The sequence below is a fragment of the Mycteria americana genome, chromosome 4 (assembly GCF_035582795.1).
Source record: "Mycteria americana isolate JAX WOST 10 ecotype Jacksonville Zoo and Gardens chromosome 4, USCA_MyAme_1.0, whole genome shotgun sequence".
Classification (NCBI taxonomy): Eukaryota; Metazoa; Chordata; class Aves; order Ciconiiformes; family Ciconiidae; genus Mycteria; species Mycteria americana.
The window spans coordinates 91,358,622-91,381,444 of record NC_134368.1 but is presented as its reverse complement, the minus strand read 5'-3'; the positions used below and the strand labels follow the sequence as shown (position 1 = coordinate 91,381,444).

Sequence of the window (22,823 nt, the reverse complement as noted above, 5' to 3'; positions counted from 1 at the left end):
TAAAAAAACAACTGAAACCTACAACAACAACAAAGAAAAAAAATAGTATCACACACCTCCCTTGCATCACTTCTCAATTAAAATTATTTAATCAAATCAGCCCAATTGCTGATAAAACCCTATCCTGACTGATAACCTGAGAAAGTTCTTTTTCAGCACTTAACTGTAGGTCTTGTCTGGTCCTCATCCCCCCCTGAATAAAAAAATAAAAAAAGAATTAAAAAAGCTTCCACTTCATTTGTATTAACGAGTTAAAATTGCTCTAAACACATGCCTAAGAGGAAAGCCTGCCTTTGTTTGATAAAAAATAAAATTAGCAACTCCGACATGTAATGTTCAATTCCAAAACACACTTCGTCTAGAAACTTAACACACTTGCTAAAGTTACCTCGCCTTGTATCCTGACAGATGTCTCTGACCATAACGCATAAATTTTGCCCTGCTATTAGCCGCTAAGAAAACGTGTGGAAGGGATTATTCTGTTTAAGCTATGATTTTTATTACGTTCACATTTCCAATCTTTCCTTTACGTCCACCCTCCTCGATCTCATGATGCTTTAGCTCTACGCATTCTTTTTCACTGTCTATCTCAGCTTTACCTGAACTTCCTTCAGTTTCTTCTCTGTCACAATACATCCAGAGATTCTGATAGCCATTGAGGTAAAGCTGAAACCACCGCCTAGCCTGCCTTCCCTTCCACACGCCATCCAGGCTGGCCTCTTGTTGCTCAGAGCAGAAGCAGAGAAGACAGCTAACTGCAGAAGACCAACCAGATCTTCAAGGGCAGCCTGATCTGTGAGTCAGGGATGAAAACTATACCAGACTACCCCAACCAGGAAAGTATTTATCACTATGTACATGACAAATACATACTTAATGCTAATTTATTGTGAAAGAAGTACAAATGTTCCTTTGTTTTCTCATTGCCAGTTGCTTTATACTGTATACTACCACTTGGCAAGTTGGAAAACAAGAAAATCTACCTTAAAAATAAATCCATTTCTTCAGAATAAGCAAAGACAACTTTGGTGAGTTAACTCTTTCTACATCTTGATTCTGGTGTCATAGTCAGTAAGGGAATATCCGAACGTTTTCCTGTCCCTACACAGAATACTTAACATACATAGTATCAATGACTATGGCAGTAAATAGGGCTGCCAGTGCAGTAACGTGTAATATGTCAGGAATCAGAACGTAGGCCGATGACCATGAAGCACCACAAAATTCGTTCATAGGCCAACAAACTCATGGACTAGCCCCCCAAAACAAGTCATAGTACCAGGCAGTCAAATAAGAACCTCAAACCCAGGATACAAGCAAACAAAACTGAGCCACAGATCCAACTGACTCAAAAGCTGAAAGCTACAAAACAGTATTTAGTTACAGCTAAAAAACATCCATGCAACTGCTATGGGTTTTGTAACAAGTTGCTGAAAGAATCACAGGTCATTAAGTCTCCTCATTTCCAACTGAGAAACATGCAAGGAGTTAGCAACGTAACTCTGTGTTGTATAAAGCCTATTGCAAACACCCAACCGCACTGCCAGTCACATATATAACCCAGCATTTGCAGCAAAGGGCAAAAATGCTACTAATTTTCATGGGAATGGGGATGAGACCAGAACTATGCACTGATGGTAATTACAATTCAAATGCTGAGAGAAGTTTCAAATAGCAACTTTCCCACAGAGGCCGAATGGAAAAACCAACTCTATGATTAGTAAGAAGCTTTTAGTGTTGTATTATATTAATAACAGATTTCACTCCACTCCTATTAAATATGCCTGGGATTAAACATTCATGTTCACCTCAATTGTGCACACTGCCTTGGCAGTTTCTAACATCAAAATGAATTCGCAAAAGAACAGTATTATATTTAAATTATATTTGTTTTTCTTTCTACAGCACGATTATAGCAGCACATGCATGCTTCTGTAATTACAATTACTTAAAAATATTTCCATTACAACCCCCAATTTCCAGGGGGATATAAACTGCACTGCAGAAAAATCCCCCAGGCCAATGTGTAATATCATAGAGCTCACACTGAAAAGTTACTTTGTTGGTCATTTGGATATTTGAGTGATCACCACCTAACATAGTACACCACAGGAATCATGTGATATATTTTTATATATTTATATATATACACATACACACATGTATATGTAAATGTATATGTGTGTGTGTGTATATGAAAAAACTTGAAATTAATATTACATAAGCATGAGGATAAGGCATATAGCTATTTTACTTTGTATAAACATCACATGAACTTCTGTAGCTCTTTAAGGCCGCACCATCAGGTATTATCCTCAACATTCAGTGCTAACCATGTTTAAACGGTAGCTGTTTCAAATGGAGGACAAAATGATGACATAACACCAGAAAAAGTAGAGTCCAGAACCTGCTCTCCTGAGAATACATCGGAAATGGATTCGTAAATTTATGTCCTTGCTCTGGTTGCAAATATTGTACAAGAGACAAAAGCTTTCTCTTTATCTGAATCCTCTGGTCAGCTTTATTTTCATGATTTCACAAATGGAAACATTAAAACAACATTCATGGACTTACCTCCAGGCCTTTCATGCTCTCCATCAGTATGTAAAAGCATTGAAATAGGCATTCCAACATTCTTCGATCTTCCAGCTACAACAACATTTTTTCCAAATGTTTGTATTCCTTGGGGGGGGGGGGGGGGGGGGGGGGGGGAGAAAAACCCCAAACTATCAAAAAATTGTATTCTGCTATTTTGATATACCTAAACCCTTCTTCTCAATCCCCAAGATAAAATTATTTGCTGTTGTGGACTGCTGACATCAACATGACCTGAAAACCCATCAAAGGCTGAACCTGAGCAATGAATCCACAAAACATCTTTCAGCTTTCACCTTAGAGAAACAAAACTGGCAACTCCTTCAGGTGATCTGAATCGCCCTTTGGAGGGACTTAATTTCTCTTCTCTAACCACAAAGGGAAATGGAAGCTCTTATGTCTACCAATAAGAACATGTATATTATACTTATAAAATGACAACTATTGAATACATATGCATTCTTTTCCCCTTCTAATACTTAATTAAACATTCCCATTTTTGTTCTTGTTACTTCCCCTTCCCCCACAAGAACTTATGCATTCAAATCTTCTATTTGATAAACAACCAGGAGGTCAGCAACATCACGGAAAGTTCCTTGCAACATTATAAAATGCAGAAAATAAGTTACCAAAGTGTTTCACCAAGTGTGCTACGCGGACTACTGTCTACACTTAATTAATAGTTATGCTACTGCAAAAGATCTCATCTATTTGGCACCTCCTTGTTATTTAGATTAATCCTCTAAGTGTTTGTTCTTCCATCAGCCCAATCCAGTTAGATAACCTACACCTTTTAACTCACACCTGACTTTATCCTTCATTCATCTTTGAGATAAAGAGAGTTTCAATACAGTTCAGTTTCTTACCCATCCGTTTTATAATTTCCCACACGGCAGCAGCTGTGGCAGGTATTATAGAAGGCTGATCAAGACACAGACGTCCAATATTCATAATATGAAATCCATCCACATCCTTTTCAGGTACAATAGCATTACAAACTGTTCGTTCATCTATGTGATCTAGGAAACACATTGCTTTCAAATTACCATTCTTTCACTTGTCAGGTGTCATCAGTACTATCTGAATCATTACACAGAGAAACATACAACTTTGGTCTAGCTAGGGTAATTGTTATTATTCATTATGAATAAACTACACTCCCCCTCTCAAGGCAGCAGTTACAACCTCACCTTTTAAAGTCATCTACTGAAAAGTAAATGATTCCTTTTGTGACACTGCTAATACAACAGATTCAGTCAAAATATGAGAGGCCGATACTCAGCTGAGAATGACTTAGTAACTACAAAAATAAATGTTTAAGCAAGACACTTCAGAGTCACTTCTGCATTCTGGAAGTGTTAATTATCAGGTGGCTCAAACAAACAAAAAAAATCATAGGAGAAAAATTATTGTGCATGTTACCTGTCTCTAAGATCACAAAGGATACACGGCCTAAGTTTTAAAAAACATACAGAAACCCTAAGCTGAAATAACTCTGCAGGTCTAGCTTTCATTTTCCATTTTACAACAATACAACTATTTTTAGTAATTTGCTAATCGGTAGGAGCAAAACATATCCTACTTCATTCGAAAACTGTGAGAATGCATAAAATTGCTTGATATTGATGAGCTTGAAACAGTAATTATGGCTTAAATGACGATACCTGCACATAATTTATTCTTTGTATCTATTTGTCATGAACATTTTTCATATGCACTATTGATATGGGATAGGTCTGCAACTGCTTAAAGCTTATACTGCATAAACATTGGTACTGATTATGAAGAAAACATGCGTTAGCCAGTCCTACCTCTGCAAAGTTACAAACCCAAGTATAAAGCTTGCATATGTAAAGACACTACAGAGGAACAGCTCTACAAAACGTCCCCATAGTGAGCGAGAAAGCGAACTTCGTTTAATAAGTGTATTTACCCAGTGGTACCTCAGTCACAATTTTATAATCATAGAATTGTAGAGTAGTTTGGGTAAGAAGGTACCCTTAAAGGTCATCTAGTCCAACCCCCCTGCACTGAGCAGGGACATTTTAGCCTATTGCTTCATTTTTTCGTAACGTCCCAAACTGCTTCCAGGATTACACTTCCAGCTTTACTTCCATCTCAGAAGGATTATTTTTTTGCATCTTTCATATAATGAACGTCATACAACACCCATTCTAGGCTAGATCCCTAACAGAACTCTGCAATTGTGAGGCGGTATATCCCAATGTCTAATTCAGGGAGCATAACAGGACATTTAAGAAAGCCAAATAAAGGGAAATGAGTGTTTATTACGAAATTCAGACATTCCCAGTAAAAATATTTTATAGACATATACAGGATGTTTTAATTTAGTAGTCAACTAGCTCTACTTAGCTATTTTGTGATTTTGCATTCAAAGAAGCTAGCTAATTAAAAGATATGTATGTTATAAAACTTAAAACGTGTTAATATCTTGTTAAAAGATTTCCAATTAAAAAATCCCTAGAGTTAAACCAGACTGTTATAATTTACAATTTAATTCTCCATTTTCTGATGGGAGGAAATTTCCTTCTGAATCCTAATAAGAAAGGTCTGTGGAAATTAAGATGTTAAGTACATTGATGAAAGAGTCTCTTATAAGTCAAACTAGCCGAATCCAGATTGAAGGCAACCATAATCTTGTTTTTATGTCAACTTGGGGAATAAAAAAAAAAAAAAAAGAAGAAAGAAATTTGGAGTAACCTATTAAACAGTTTTTGCAAAAGAAAACTTGTTAACCTTAGGCAAGTTAGTTTTTCATCAAACAACAACTCGGCAGCCATGCTTTTCCTTGTGCCTGGGATAGGCCAGAATGCTGCTCTGACGAACACCTCCTTGTTGCTGTCTATCTTCAGCTTCCCAGAAACAGACAGATAATAGATACATTCATGTAAAAGAGAAAGAAATCATGCTTTACAGGGATTTTTTTTTCCACTCAAAACCAATTTGCAGAATTTCAGAAAAGGGCGCATAGTACCCTTTCCTGGAGTACTATGGGAAGTAAAGGGAAGGAGTGCAACTGCATAGCTGGGGACCAGTAGGCTGACACGGGCATGAGAAGAGAGGACGTGGACACCTTCCCTTCCTAATCAGAGACACTTCTAAAACACTACCTTGGGCAAGCCATCCCCAAACAAACTAACAAAACCAATTCAAACCGTATAGACAGTTACTATGTTACATAATGAGCAGATTTTATTTGCCTCAAGAAGCGTATTTTCCTGGCTTGTTTCCACTTGACTACAGATAGCCTCATTTACTTCCAGAGGAACAAAATACTTAAGTATGTTTCTGTCAGTCTCATAGAACATGCTTCCATAGAACATCCTCCTCTCAACTGATATTCATACAAATTTACTTGCCGTCATTCCAAGCCACTGTCCATGCCAAATTCCTCTCTGCACTCACCCTTTCACTTGTTCACCAAGCTCGCAAGATGACACAGGGCATCACTGGCCTAGCTACTCTGACATGCACACAGAGAAACTCTTATTTACACAACAAACAACATGTGCCTCTAATGTTGACATACGAAAAATAAAGACTGGCTTTCAAAAGGGAAAACTGATGAAAATAACATAGCACAAAGGGATTCGAAAACATACCATATGAATCAAGAAATACAGACACGGAGCAAGGAGGAAGCTGCTCAGTAGCAGCAATGAGCTCCCTGGAAATAATTTTGAGAAGCTCTACTGGGACACTGCTATGATTTTAACAGTCAGTTCCACCAAAGCAGGCCGCACTTAGGCTGGCACAGTCTTTCACAACAGAGGGACATCATGGTTGTACTCATTTGTCGCATACTTCTTGGCTGCTTACAACTGAGAAAATGTTGCGTTTTTAATATTTTATCTCAAACAAATATCTAACATTTCACAGCCATCTTCTAGGCAATTTAAAAAAGATACAGGAAACTCTCCACAAAACCATTACCACATCAGAAGTAATGCACTCAAAAGGTGCACAGAAAGGAAGTTTTCCTCAGGCAAAGATGACAATCCTCAAAGTTAAGTTGCTCCAGCTCACAAAAGTGAGAGAGAACAAAGTTATTTTCTGCTTCTATTTTTATCCTGATGTTGATCAAAAGCCACACCTGTGTGTGGTTTACTGCAAAAAACCCAAAACCCCACACAACAACCTCAACTCTGGAATAAGCGGCTTCCACTGATAAAAGTTTTCACAACTTCTAGGCTTTGCCTCCTTCCACTACAGTGCAAATCAACAGAATTTTGGAAAACGAGCTAACTTAGCTTTCTGCCCTTCCATTTCTGAAGTTCATTGGGGAGAAAAAAGAAATAATTCAGTAATCGGAGTTTTATCTGACATCTATTATGGAAAGAACTTCCTGAACACTTTCAGTCACGATAACTTGCATATTTAACTTTACTATACAGACAATGCAATATTGAAAAAGTTCTGCTATTGATTAAATTACTCTACGGTTTTTACTAAGGCAGGCAACAGCCAAGCCTCAAACTAGCAAGTTTTATAGGTTAGAGGAAGGCTAACTAGTCTTCACGTAGTTACTGTGACAGATGTACCGTAGTTCTTGAGAGAGATCTTCAACCAATTACTTTAGAGCTTAAACATTTAAGTGTGCCAGCATCAGACATTTGGATTGACACAACTAGAATTATCTTCAGGGTTTTTTTCCTTTACAAGTGTTGAAGAGGTTTAAATTCACTGAGTTTCAAGACTTAAGGCTGTTGTTGAACTATGTATCAATGAAAGCAGACAGCTCAAGGGCATACTGTAATCACCCAATATTCTCCTCAAAAAAATGCATTCTGCAAGCGGTACCTAACAATTTTACCAAGCAGCCACACAAATAAGACAAATGGCACATGACAACTCCCACTTCTGGGGAACACAACAGTGGATTGGGAATCTAGTGGATGAGTCTGTTTCCTTTGCTACACGCTTCAGACAAAGATTTCCATCCCTAGGCTGTCAGTGCTCCACCTTTTGCATGATTTCTTATTACTGAAATGAAAATTTGTTACATTATCTGTTTCCCCTAATCTGGTCTGAGTGGGAGAGATGTTTGTTCAAAGCCAACCGACCACATTCTATCAGCTCCCAGAACTCCTTACTTGGTGTCCAAGACTTCAGTCTCCTTAGTTGTGTTACACTTCCACCTTGTGGCCAGCTTATTTCAACACGTGTCCGATTTCAGTTAGCTTTCATATAATATGAAGCACAAAACTTCCTAATCATGAACCCTGACATGTATTACAAATACAAACAAAGCATCTCTTCCTCTGTAGCACTCAGCACCTGCCCCTATTTTTGCTGTTTCGTAGATACGAAATAAAGGCAGTGAGAACTGCCTGGAAGTGAAGACCAAGACTAGGAATAGGAAAGGAAATGAAGAGCTTACCTAGAAGCAAAGCTTCAACTTCACCATCAGAGATACCTGTAAACAGTAACTCCTGGACTCCCAGCTAGTGCTAGAAATCATGCCGATACATGACGAAAAGACAGCTGCTGCCCTTCAGAGCACACAGTATGATCTAAGACAACCCTTGGAAACACAGACACAGGGGAAACCCAACATGTCAGTCCATTTACTACAGTGACTGTAGTAATTTAGGTACCTCTCCATTAGGAAGCATACAGTGGTTTAACGAAGTTGACTTATGTAGATTTACATGAACCCGCAAGTTTTATCACTGCCAAAATACCATTTTGCCAGCTACTGCCAAGTGATATTTTAGTGAGATTTTATTACAAATTAGGAGAAGGGAAACAAAAAACAAGAATACAGTAGAGGCTTTTACGACCTTTGCACAAATCTCACCTGGAGCATTAGGGACAGCATAGAAAACACAAACAAATGTTTAAGGCAAAACGTGGAATCACTGTGAGAACGGCTGTAGCATCATCCACTAGATAGCATAACTTGTCATGATATAGGGGATGAAAATATGGCAAAGGGCTTGGCGTTTCAGACAAAACAGCGCAAAATGTTAAAAAGCAAAAAAAAAACCCCACCCCCACATGCTAAATAAGAGAAATCAACTGGATAAAGTGTGTGTGCGGAGGCAAATTCCTTGAAACAGCATTCTGACTGAACTTTAAAAAAAGGCAAGGTTGACAATACAAAATGATTCTCACAATTTATTTTGCTTTTTTGTTTAAAATCAACCGCGTGCTAGTATATAACAAAAAATTTAACATCTCAATTAATCCTTCATTATGCATGACCTCTTTCAAGGGCTTCTTATGTCACTAACACAAACTTGCAACCCAAAATTGTCCTCTTACATTGACTGTATATGAGGAGCGGGACAAAAGATGTCACCTACCTGGGAGAGGTAGCTGAACTAATAAACCAGTAACTGTTGAATCCTTGTTGAGTTTTACTGTCATATCTAAGAGTTCTTCCTGAGAAATGTCTTTAGGCCTCAGTATGATCTCACTAGAAATGCCTGATAAAAACCAAAAACAGAAGACATATTAGTATCAGGAAATTTACCTACGGACAGCTCAGTCATTTTGTCTAAAAATGTGTCCAATGTGTAACAACTGTCTTAAATAACCATGGAGAACTTGCTAAAAATTCTGCTGTTGCTGCCTGGTCTTTAATGCTGTATTTCTATATATCAAGTACAATCTGTCAATGAAACATATGGCTGGCGTTGGGGGGAGGGCGGGGGAGGATCTACAGTTGGACACAGTAGCTCCACAATTAAACAACAGTTTAGAAATATTTGCAAAATAAAGCACGTGACTTTTCTACAAACGTGCTCCTGAGAATTACAGCCAAAACTGAACAGATAAAGCTACACTAGCATTACTAGCATTTTTTCTGATAGCTTTTCTACTTCTGTGGGAGAAAACTCATTATTAGAAAAGAAAATTTTTCAAGTTACTTCACAAGATTGCAGTTTCACTGATAGCAACAACACTCAAGTTACCCGTTTAGGCTATGATACTCTGTCATTTGGAGATAAGATGTTGTAGTGACTGGGCTTTATCCCAGGTAATCAGTTACTCAGCTTTACTGTTTGATTTCACTATGCCTGGAATTTTGCCCTTCGTATTCAGAGCTGAGAAGCCTTGGTTTTGGTTTGGCTTGCCTGGCTCTACTGTGGACCTAAAGCATTCAACAGGACAATTATTCCATGAGATACAGCAGATGCACATGAAGATTGACATTATGAAGAAATTATTGACATTATGAAGAAAAAGGCTCTTCTCAATATCTTCCCGTGAAACTGGTTACTTAATCACTGTTCCCATCAACTCCGGTGTAGTAGGGGTTGCTACCACAGTTGGAGGTGGACTGAAAAATCCACATATAAAAGAAGGAGTCTAACAGGTACTGAGGAGGCAAGCTCTTAAGCAAATATTTCACATACAAAAATAATCAAAGCGTCTTGCAGAAACAACTAAAACCTGATGCAATTTCTCTCCAATTATCTTTATTCACCAAGCCTCTCAAAGCTAGTTAAGACATTTAACTGCCAAAAAATTTCCACAGTGTTCTCCTTTAGTTTCCCGTTTCTAACTGTAAGGGTGCAAACTGTTTCCTAACAACATTTCAAGGTACAGAATTGAACTTATGGCTACCGTTCATGTGCCACTACTTCCTTCACATGTCAATGCAACTTCTTTTCTTTAGGTTCATCAGAGAAGATGAGTAAGAAAACAGAGCAAAATTAATTTAAGACACAAAGGGGGTTCCCCCCCCCCCCGCTTTTATTTTATATTTTTAAATAACATAATCTTGTGCTTACCAAAGGAACATTTATATTACATAACACATACCTACAGCTGCAGCTGCTTTAATCTTGTTTCTGACATAGATATGACTAGCTGGATTGTCTCCTACTAAGATGACAGTGAGATGAGGTCTCTTGTTTCCAAAGGATATCCACGATTCTACATCCCTTTGAACTTCTCTCAAAACTTGTTTAGCAAGCTTTGTCCCTGAGATAATAGTTGCTTCATCACTATAAAGACAAAAAGACACACAATATTTAGGTCTAAAATTTCACAAACAAGACAGTTTTAAGTGTGCCATCTACCATGTTAAATACTTGCAAATGCTTTGATTAGTTAATTTCCCAGTATTTCAAATATTTGAAAAACACTAATGCACTATAAATCCACCCATGGAAAGAAGTGTCTTCCACTCTCTTATTTGAAGAGCAGGAATGTGCCATCAGTGGAGCTGCACAGAAGAGCAGCTCACCTGCCACACCCCACCTTCCCAACACACGTAGCCAGCCAGGTTGAACACATCTATCAACTCCTGCACTTGGGAACACAATATGAGAACATTCTTACACCCTGAAGTTTTTCTGTTTTAAGGAATTTTTACCCACCTCCCTTCCCAAATTTCCTTCAAAAATCTATTTGGCATGGGATTATTCACACTCTTCTTTTGTGCAAGCCTAGATGATACTATTTCTCAGCTTTCTTATGACTTATCTCATATAAACCAGTGGTGACTAACTCAGGAGCTTCTGTCATGCCCTCCCCACTTCTGTCCTGTCCATTCCCTGTCCTTCCAGTAACCTCCCTCTGCTCCTCAACCAGCACTACAGCAGACCAACGTCCTCCTTGGGTGAACGACCCACAAGCATTGCCTTACCATATAGAAAAGCAGAGGAAAACTGAAAAAGTCTCGTGCCTTGAACTTGTCCCAGAACTCCTCAGCCCCCCTCCTTCCCTCTATCATTGCTGTGATCATCACCCCAACCAAGGATTTGGAACACCCCCCACACCCCCCACCAACCCGCAACAAAAAAGAAACCTCCAGCACGTATAACCTTCAGATGCTAAGATGTTAATTCCTTTCATATCAGATAAGCAGCCTTTACATACTAACTTTATTGCTTGGTGGTGGTGGTGCTTAGAGGGGAGAAAGCAGGAAGAGGCAGAAAGCTATAGAGCAAGAAATTGTATCACTGATATGGTTTAAAACATGGTATTCTCCAAGATTCAAACCTGTAACTTTAAGCAGCCAAAAAGAGTAAGTTGCATTTTACTTATTTCAGAAATTTGTGCAGTTTCAATCATTCTTAGTAAATCTTCATGACCAAAGACGCTAAATGCACACGGGTGTGCAATAAGGAAGGTGGGGGGGGAACAGCAGCGGCAACAACGACACCACACAGGACACCCAAAATCAGAGACTTTCTATGGTCTTACATAAAGAAATCATCCAAACTTAACCTCTATACCTGACTGGTAGATGAAGAAATCCAGTCTACATTTTACGTTACTGAACAACAGTTCTATGAGGACTCTGCTCCATAGGGAAGAGCAAAATAACTGAAAATACATTTTTCTGGATTGGAAATAACAGTACCTAACTCTCTAACTTCTACTACTGCTCAACTCTGTCAAATAAATGAACAACTTGTAAGCAGTAACATGACAATCCCCAAAATGTATTTTAAAATAAAGTTTATCTCAAATGGCATACGAGCTAAACCTTAACAGCCTCCAGAGTCACCGCAGAATAGAATGGAAGTCGAATTCCTTACTTAATCTTACAAGCCCTACCCTCACCCTTGCGTGACACTTTGGTGACAATAATATTAAGGCTCACCCTTTGGTAAAGTTCTTAATGTCTTTTGTCAACTTCCCATGCTCACCTCACCAGCTAACTGCTCCAAGACCAAGTGCAGGTTGACTGAACAACACTTCCTTAAGTACTATTTCATTCAGATCTTCCAAGTGTCAGCTTTATCTTACCTTGGTTCTTCTCCTGTCTCTGGAGTCTTCTCCATCTTCCTGCCTGTCTGCTCACTGTGAGCAAGCATAGGTGCTCCTCACCTTGTACATGTCCATGGGACATATTCCACCACAGTTCAAGCTTTTATCTACACTGTCTCCTTCACTAATTGAACCTCTCATCTTCTCAAAGAAACTCCAAGATTCCTAACAAGATACATAAATATAGTTAACAGTGTTTATTGGCACAATCATCTGATATTATAACAAGAAAGTAAATACTATTCTATCTGTAAAAATGCAGTAAAACAACACCAACCCCCCAGAAGTGGGTGGACCACCACAAAATTACCGGTGGACAAGTTCACTCGTCTCCTAACGAGCACAACTACGTGGCACTGTAAGAAAAAACACGCTCCTGGTTCATCAGCTCTTAACTAAAGACCGTCGACGGATGACTTGATCTTACTTGCGAGGAAGTAAGCCTGAGTGGGAGAGGGTTTCCCCTCTGCAAACATCCTTCACTTCCTTCTTTGACATGAAGAGCATTACATGTATACAGACATACACACACATTGTAACCCCTGCTTTGAACTGAATAAATTAATTCAACATGACTACCATTTGTAACTGACACAGTTTCACAAGGACTCCAGGTGAGTTACAATGACACCAACGAGGTGTCATTATAACTTTAAAAAAAAAAAAAAAGGAAAAAAAAAAGAAAGAAATGACAGTGCCAAGTATTAAAAAAAAAGAAAAGCAAACACACTCTGCTGAGAACAATTTAGCTGACTGTTTGTCAGGAAAGCAAACTATTACAAACATACTTAGCACACAAAAAACATGAATACCTTGTTCTCTTCAATTTTACACCAGCCTTAGCTACTTCCCAAACACCAGTTTCTGTCCTGTTTAACTTAAATATATATATATAAATAAAAATAATTAAGCCAACAGATGTGGTTTTGTTCTTTTCCTACATGGCCTGCTCTGTACGTGCTCATTTTCATAGATCTCTCATCTTCATTATTTATGTTTTAGCTATACATGCCTTTGGCACAAGACACTTCTTTCCATGTACTCATTATGCCAAATAAATAATTAATGCTCACCTGTGTAGCAATGCCATGTACATTTAAGAATACAAGGACTTAACATTTTGGTGCCAAAAAATGTTTTCAATCCATATGAATGTGTATCCCATTTCTATGCTATTTTTACTCTAAACACATTGCAAAGGATAAGTTTTCCTAATCTTTAAACATTTTTAAGTGCCTGCCTCTTCCTTGAAATCTAGCCACAGACTCATCAAGTTTTCAAGATCTGTCCTCACTTAAATCTGACCATTCTCACCCCATAAGGTTCTATCTTCTCAGTCATCCAAGGATCAAAACCAAAGCAGATGAACAGAAAGACAGTGCTAAAAACACAAAACCATACACACACACAAATATATAAGAAAAAACCCTCACACACACACATGTTGTAAGCTAGGACAAAACGCAGGTAATATATCCTAGCCAAGAGCTGCTGTGATAAGGCTCTTCAACACCTCGATCTTTCTGAAGACAACAAACAGTAAGTTCTACAAGCCTCACCAAAAGTTGACTGTAAAAGACAAAAACTTGCCTGAGAACAGAAATGTTTCAGGTTAAAACTACGCTCAAAAATTAATACTCTGGGGCAGCCCAGGTATAGAAAATAAAAATGATTCCAGGTTAGTTTACATATGCAGAAGAGAACAAGTACAATTGTACCTTAGTAAGAAGTTATGGGATGGCCCTAATTTAAAAGAGCCACCCTCTTCCGGCATTCCAACAGCTAAGTGGATACTTTGAGAAAGTAAAGAAAGGTATCAATGCAAAGAGGAGTTCTGTTTTTCATATTCATAACTTAAAGGGGCTGGGAACGGAGATGGTAAATAGCATGTACATTTATGGCAAATGTTCATTAAAGTGACTCCAGGTTTCAAGGAGAATCTCAATGAAGACAAAGTACAGGCAAAAGAAATCTTTAGGTAAAACTTCCAGCTTTGGAGCTGTCACTTAGCTTTGGAGACTGACCATGAACCACAGAGCAACTAAACTGACCACATAATCGGAAAATGGAGTGTGAAAGGTCAGCTTTGGGTCTTACAGAGTTACAGATAAAGAGCCTGTCAAGTTACAGATGCAGTGTTCTCTCTTTTAAGGAAAGAAAGAACAGCAAATCTCGTGACTTCCCCCCCCTCTAAATTTTACTATTTGTTTAAGGCAAGAAAGCTCCCTCCCATCATGTGCTCATAGCTGATGATACACACCTGTCTTGAGCCGCATGGGCTTAACCACCCACAGTTTGCCAGTATCAGTACAACGTCACTAATGCAAATCTTTTTTGGAATACAGCTAACAGTTTTTGTAATGGTTCAGAAACCAAGTGTCCCAGTTGTCACAAGTCCCGAGCTATTAAAAGCACTCCACATACCCACTAGGTTAACTCCACACTGAAAAATGCCATCACTGTCACCAGGCTGTAAATATAGCTACTGCAAGAACCACCACTTCGGTTGAGGTGTTCATCCTTTCTTATGCACTTCCTAGCAGAAGTTTTCAAATAGATTTCATATATAGCCCTAATAGTTTTGCCCTAAATCAGCCAGCACCTAAATTTTTACAAGTCCAAGGCCAAAACCAAGGATAAAACAAACATTACATTACTGAGAATATAAAGATTATTATGTTCTTCTTTCACATGGTTAGATATTCCACAATTAGCAGCTATTCATGCATTCTGCTGGTCTACTTTATTCAATAAAAAAAGAAAATGAACACAAATACTTATACACTTAAGCATATACATTTCAGTTACACAAATTGAAACACTTCAATAGGTGGTACAAGTGAAGACTCCCTAGAAATGTCCTAAAATGAATTATTTCAGTCTTGATGATGATTTGTCTCAGCTGGTCATCATTGCAGCAAGACAACATACTGTTTTTCCTATGAAAGATTTTAATAAATTATATTTAATCACCATAATTAATTACTTTATTCTTACACCTAGTGTTTGGCTACTTCGATTTTTGTTGCTTTAACTTTGCTGGACACATAAAATAAGCAAAGGATGTGATGGTATTTTACTTCTATATCCTAGGAAGACAGCAGTATTTATTATTTCTCTTGATCATTTTTATTTTTAGTGGGTTTAGAGTTTCACCTAGAAATCTAAGACAAGGGTACAAATACAGTATATCATGGAAACATGCATTACCTATTGTGTAACAGAAGTGTAGCTTTAGTTCCGAAGAAAAACCTCCCTGGGAGGGGAAAAAAAAAGCCCTAGTAGATTAAAAAAAATGTTTGAGTAGGTATTAAGAGAATAAAAGCTTGGCATCCTTCAGTAGTAATGTTTTTCTTTGCCTGAGTGCCCTGAACATCCAGAAATAAAACATTTCACCACTCTCTGTTAATGCATATGCTTGAAGCTTTAATATATATCTGTACACAAACACCTTAAACATTGATGTTTAATATATGTTGAGTTAGTTTGCCATGATGAAAGTAGTTCAAAGTTTGCAAACACAATAAAGGATTCTGGGTTTATGTTCAAATTGGACTGGTTTTCAAAGTGCTGCAAGTCTGATCAGTTGGGGATTTTTTCCTGTACCATATTCTGGGGGATGAACAAGTCCACACCTAGAACAACATTCAGGAAAAAAACCAACCCACCACACTTTCTGAGATGGTCTAAAGCCAGTTTTGCGCTCTGTCTCTACTATAAGAAACTACACAACTGGGGTAAAATAATGTATGATTAATGTTTTGTTACATTAATAAGATGCATATTTGTCCGTTTATCAGCACACTCAAACACGAGAAATGTTTAACAAATCAACACATGAGGAAAATATCTAAAAGCTAGCAAACACCATATTTATTCAGAGACACTTGTTTAAACTTTATAGACACATGGATGGTAGAACATGAAGGATTTAAAAATATTACCCTAACAGCATATGGAAGAAATGCACAGTGGTGAGTACTGAAACAACTTCTTTCCTCTGCTAGTCTTTAAGAAGGAAAAAACAAAACAAAACACATAATCCTAGAAGCACAAACAAAATGCCAGGAGCATCATCCCACCCATAACATAGTTCATCTGTTTCTTGAAAAGAACTCTTGGCTTAAATAAGATCACATTTGGAAACAGGCAGCTGCTGCCAGCACTTCTGGAAAAAAAACCCACTGTCCACACATTTTAACTGCACCTACAACACCATCACAGTCGTCTTGCTACTACCTACCGAGCTATGAAAGAAACTTGTTTAAATGCCAGTGGCTAAAAAGCAGAAACCATTCCTGGGTTTAGATGCAAATACTAAAAAGGAAACAAATGAGGCGGCAATGCATTGTCATTTACCATTCCAAACAGAGAAGTTTCTAGGTCTCCTCCTTCCAACATTACTCTCTATCTTTTCGTGACTCCAGAAATTATCTTCCCAAAAGTAAGAAAACAGTTGCACTAACATCACTTTTTATGTAACATAGCTGATTTATTTTTATGAAGTATATTTCATCAAGAACCAACTTTCTGCTACGTAGTCACCATCTATTCATACCACATTTTTAAAGTCTCTGGATTTACTCAACCACCATTAAAGCTTTGAGCGTTTCTCCGGATGTGATACATAAGGCACTGAGAGTTTATCAGGGAAAGATGAAACAGCAGCCTACACATACACACCTGCTGCACAAAATATACTTAAATTCAGCTCACCTTCCAATTCTAGCAACTTCCTGAGCAACCAGTTTAAGTAAAACAAAGGTCACCTTTAAAACACCGGGGACTTCCCAAATTCAACCTTCATTTGTCTTCTATGCATCTACTAGTATTTTCATATGCAAAATAAATATCAAGAATACTTTAGTACAACTCAGTAAATACTATCACATTTGTTATTTGGACCTTCAGAACTCTGTCTCAGCAACACCACCCAGTTATAAAATTAACACCCACAGGAATAAAAAAAAAAGGCAAGCTTTAAGTATACAGTTAAGGAGAAACTTCCAATACCTTGCCATTTTCCTTAGTTGCACTGTAATGCTCTTCAAAGACTTTTATTTACTTGTTAAAAAGACTGTGTATTCAACTTTCTCAAGTAAAGAAAATTTTTCACAACTGTCAAAAATACAAATAACAAATATTATAATATGTAGATGCTTCTTAGGTTTAGAATCTAGACAGTTTAAGTCCTTCAACAGAAATATTATACAAGAACTACACATAAAAGTAAAGCATCAGCTATACAGGAAGGTTACACCTCAGCAAGCTATTCAAGACACTGAAATTAAGAAGTGAATTATTATTTTAAATATTATCCACATGAAAAATTTGACCAGGTGTAATGACAGGTTTCATACGTGTTGCTATGCCATCCTGTCCCACTATCATCCCACCCACTCATGGATGCTCTTATTCTGAACCCTGTGTGAGTTCACAACAGAACAATACACGTACTGGATCCCTCTTGTCAGTGCATCCAGTGACTTGCAGGACATGATGGAAACAAAGATGTCAGCTGCTATTTTAGATCAACCTGTACATTAAAAGCCCAAATCATATGGGGCATCACACTGGGATCTTCTCAGTCCCATAAATACCACATGAAAAACTCTGTAAAATCTTTATTGCCGGAGCATCTACTTTTCACAGAATTGGAAAAAAAAGTTACTAGCAGCAAAGAACAGAAGTAGGCATGCACTGTTCCAGAAATACAGCTATTTGTGCCAAAATCAGCAGAATCAAATCCTCTGTTATACAGGATATACAGAATATCTAGGATGCCAGACGCTTATTTCAATTGTCACAGTACGGCTTACTAATGTTTGAAAACACAAAGCAAAGACAATGCTTTCAGTGTCGGCTACTTGTGACATGCTGAACTGAGCAAACTTTCAGGTCAGTATTTAAGACAACTCCAGTGTACATGAAAAGGCTGACAAGCAAGAGCTCAGCTGAAACCCTCCCATCCACACCCAGACAAGCGCTGGTAGTCGCCATGCCGCAACACCAACACGAGAGGCTCAGTCCAGCCAGCACATTAAATGAAACACAGGCGGTAGCAATGTCAGGAGACGGGTCCTCCCTGCATTCGAGTGCGTCCTGCTGGCCCTGGGGATCCAGGCTTTCAGCACAGGCTGGCAAATCCCTGCCTGCTGCAGTGCTACGTGCGACACAGCGTGACCACATGGGGTTATTTCTTTATTTATTTATTTAAATTAGTATTATTTTCATTTATTTTTATTTTAAAATCTGTGGGTTTTAAAATTTATTTATTTTTTCAAGAACAAAGGAGCACCACAGTATCACAGCACCTGCCTGGCTGAGGACAGAGAGATGCAATGGGATGGGCTGTCACCATGACAGGTCCCTTCATACAGACAGTAATATTCTTTAGCAAAGATTAAAATACTTGCCTACAAGCCATCAGCGAAAATCATCACAGATGCCAAAAAATTAATATATATAGTAATTCTGTGTAAATCAATTGAGAGGCTGTTTAAGGTACCAGGAGCAAACAAATGTTTAACAGCCAGACGTCCCTCGGGGAGGAGGCAGGAAGGCCACATCGCAAGGGCTCCCCCATTTCAGTGCACCGCTTCAATCCCCACCGGATCAGCAACGCCGGTGCCGCAGCCCACCCTCCCTCCCTCCCTCCCTCCCTCCCGGTACCTCTGCCCGCTGCCACAAACCCCGCAGAGTCCCGTTTTCCCGGGGAGAACTGCAACTCGGCCGGGGTCCAGGGGCAGCCCCCCCGGAGGCGACCGATGAGGGAGACGAGCCCCCCGGGAGCAGGCGCCGGGCTCTGCCCTGCCCTCCCCTCAGGCGGTTGGCGCCCGCTCTGCCCGCCGCGCGCTCGCGGGCTGCCAGCGCGACCGTTAAACGGCGGCGGCGCGCGCGGCGGCCGCCCGGCCCGCCGCTCCCCAGAACGCTCCCCGCCGCAGCGGGAAGGAGAGGAGCAGAAGGCGGGAGGGAGAACGAGGATGCCCCGAGCGGTGCGGCGTACCTGAACCTGGCGGCGCTGCGAGGGGAGCTGCTGGTGCTGTAGGCGACCCGGGGCGCCGGACGCGAGAGGGCTCGCCATCTCCTCAGGGGCGCCAAGCCCGGGCGCAGCACGGAGGAGGAGGAGGAGGAGAAGGCGGCCGCCGCCGCCATGTCGGTCCCGACGGACGCAAGCGCCGCCGCAACCAAGCGACGAGGGGAGGAGCCAGGGCAAGTAGCGGGCCTGGGGCCGCGGCGGGGCGGGGCACGTTGCTGAGGGCCGGGCGGAGCTGCCGGTGACCGTGACAGGAACAGCGGGCCTGAGGGGCGGGACGAATGCACCGCCCGGCAAAATTGAAAGGGCGGCGGTAGCGCCTCCAGTGAAGGCACGCCTATGGGCAGGCCATCACCCGTGTGGTGGCGGGGGGCTGGCAAACCGTGCCCGGGGCTGGGAAACTCTGCGGGTTTGTGTGCTGAGAGGGCAAGCGGCACCTACCCACCTCCCCGGCCCCTGCCACCCTGCAGTGCTGCGGGGGATTGTGGCAGGAACCTCTGCAGATGATGGTGCAAAAGGCGGTCTTCATTTGCATCCTTTGATTCGGGTGAACTTCTGTTCCCGCCAAAATGTGGTATGGGCAAAGCCGACACCACATCAGAGCTACACAGACAAGCATTGATTCCCTTCGTAATTCTCAGCTGTGCTCTCGTGTTTTTCCAGCAGAAGTCTCGTGGACTTCCTTGCAACTCACATATTAGTGCTTTCTGTCATGTTTTATGGCAGATTTTCCACTAAAAAGTGTGGAAAAATTCCTCTGTGTAGAGGACAAGAAGAAAACAAACAGATCTGAAATAGCATATACAAAGCATGCCAAAATAATAACGGCAACCTTACCTGCAATACTGAGCCTACTGACAATTGGCAAATTCATTTATGAAGCTGGCGAAAGCTTTGACAACATGCAACAGATTACCGAGGCTGCAGTTTCTGCTATGGTACTGGCGAATTTTTTGATCGGTCAGGTGTTTGCGTAAGGAACACGGCTCAGGTGCCTCCACAGACAGTTTGCGTACTGGTTTTTTATGACTTGTCCTCCTAGAATCTTATTCTCTTCCAGTATTGTAAATATTAGGTAAATCTTCCCCTTTAGGTTGCCATCTCTTATTTTATAAGCAGTAGCGACACCAAACTTTACACGCCATCTAGCATGTACGTACTGCATAAATTACAAAGCTTTTTTAAAAAAGGACACTTATCCAAGATTCATTGACTCGGTTATATACACTGTCCCTTACTCCCATGATTATTTCTTGTTACTATCCTGTTTGGAGAAAAATTAACATTGGAGCTATTGCTGGAGCCTGAAGAGATACTAAAGGAAAAAGACATGTTGCTGATTTATTTAACAGATACATACTTTGCACCTTGGTCCAACATCGCTCAACTTCTGTTCGAAAGTGCTCGTTCACAAGGGAGAAAAGAAGGCCTTACAGAACATTGCTTGAAGCCTGAAGGGTTCTCCTTCATCAGTACGTTCTGGATTGTGTCTCCGTGTGCGTGCGTGTGTGTCTATCTGCCGTCACTGTCTTCAAGTGCGCATCAATAACCCGGACGGTGCCTTCACCTGGTGCTTGTATGGAAAGTCTGGGACGCTCTGAGGATAACGGTAAAGGGAAGCGCCTGCCTTCCCTGGTTTGCGATGCCATATGGGAAGGTACCCACCAGGAGGCACTCATCCCACACGGCAGCCTGGCCTTCCACTCATCCCTCCTGCTGCCCTCCGCGTTAGGGCACCCCTTGGGAAGCCAGAGTTCGCTTGAATGTCATGACGCTCATTAGTGGTGGCCTTAACTACATCTATTGCTAGGTAGTCATTATTCTGAAACGTAAAATAAGAGCCTCCAGTCACTGTGCTTGTTTTAATATCTTATTTTCCCTTAGGACCTGGTCCTGGATGATGGAGCACCAGTTCTGTTCACTGTAGCTGTTGGCTGAAACAGAAAACACTTATTAAATTGTTCTGTGGGAAAGGAAAGAGAACTAGATTCAAGATGGAAATTCCTGCTTAGGATCTTGAAGAGAAATATAGACATCAAAGCACAGGCAATCTTTTAAAAACTCTTCCTATGCTTTTCATGCAACTATTAGGAGTCCTCAGGCTACCAGTCAACACTATGTTTAGAAAAATCTTGGCTCAAATATGCAGTTTTAAGGCACGAACTGAAGAAATAAATACCCAGCCAAGTCTGTTTTAATGAGAGTTTTTAATCTGAGTTATTTTGGCATCCCTTTCTGCAGATGTCGAGGCAGTAAATCAATGCTCTCACAGTGCTAAAGTTTATCGATAGATGCATTTTTGATTAATAACTAGCATTTATTTTCTGGCATGGTCTGACTCTGAAATGTCTTCTTAAGTGAGCACAGTATTGGAAGCACTGATGCGAGTTAGGTAGATTGTGTCATTCAGTAACAGTGCATTATATTTCTACAGAGGTCCTAAATATTGAACGTGTTTTTTTCTCGGCTTTCTCTAGCATGATTAAAATAAATTAAGGTTTTCCTTTTCTCTGCACCCTGTCTTACTATTGCACTCTAAAGAACCTTACAGTGGAAACAATAGAAAGTACCTTTTCATGTGAAAAAGAAAAATTCTAGCATTTGGTGTGGGATCGAATTTGGAGCAAAGGTTCTGCTATTATTTTTCAAAAGTAAATAAAATAGGAATCATTAACCACAGTGATAAACATTTATAATGCCTTTCACAAATATTATTGGATCCTTTAAATGCATTTTTCCATGGAGAAACAAGGAAATTATTTTGATTTGATTTTAAATGAAACAACAATTTGTGTTATTACAAAATCATTGGTAGAGAGTAATGGCTATTACTATTTTTAATAGTAACACCTATTCCTAAATAGTAAAAAGCTCCAAATTCTGTAATGTATTTGCCTAAGTATGTCATATTTTTATTTTTTCATTGTTTTTCATTATTTGTCAGACAAACCAAGTAGTCTATCTGAATTGCAAGGAATGTAAAACGTGCTGTAAATTTAAGCAGATTCTACTCAAACTGCATCATTTCCCAGTAAAGTTTAGATAAGTTAAATTTGTAATAGTCAGGTACATTTGCTCTGCCACGACTCCTTTTGAATACTGTGACTCACAGAATTCTGCACAAGTGAAAATGAGGTATCTAGTTGGCGCTCAAGCTCTTTGCTATGAGTACAACAGCAGGGAACATGGATTTTCAGCCTTGGGAAGCTTCTCCTAAGCTTGATTGACATATCTTAATTGCATTTGTATTCTCTTTTAGGTTATTCTAAAATAATCATTAAGAATTACAAACATTGCCAAGACTTTTAGCATGTAGTTTAACCACACATTACAAATTATGTCTGATAAAGGGATCTTCCCGTGGATTTTACATTAAAGCTCATTCTATTAAAAGAAGAAAACCACAAATGAAAATCATTTTTCTGATAACATACATTGG

At 39.7% G+C, this 22,823-nt stretch overlaps 1 protein-coding gene across 7 annotated transcripts in view; it reads right to left on the bottom strand.

The window, feature by feature from the left end:
- The window catches only part of LOC142409607 (bifunctional methylenetetrahydrofolate dehydrogenase/cyclohydrolase 2, mitochondrial-like), an 86,067-nt gene extending 66,461 nt beyond the window's left edge, over positions 1 to 19,606 (bottom strand). For 4 of the 7 annotated variants that reach the window (XR_012775705.1, XR_012775706.1, XM_075501353.1 and 1 more), the window contains exons 1-5: positions 19,355 to 19,604; positions 10,390 to 10,574; positions 8,925 to 9,047; positions 3,462 to 3,614; positions 2,575 to 2,682 (exon numbers count right to left, since the gene is read on the bottom strand). Coding sequence is in view for 5 of the 7 variants with exons in the window: in XM_075501353.1 (XP_075357468.1) it covers positions 2,575 to 2,682; positions 3,462 to 3,614; positions 8,925 to 9,047; positions 10,390 to 10,574; positions 19,355 to 19,503 (718 nt within the window). In the remaining 2 variants the exon portion in view is untranslated. Of the gene's footprint in view, positions 1 to 2,574; positions 2,683 to 3,461; positions 3,615 to 8,924; positions 9,048 to 10,389; positions 10,575 to 19,354 lie in introns of all 7 variants that reach the window. The other 3 variants (XM_075501357.1, XM_075501358.1, XM_075501355.1) reach the window with 3 other exon arrangements.
- Between the last annotated feature and the right edge of the window lie 3,217 nt (positions 19,607 to 22,823).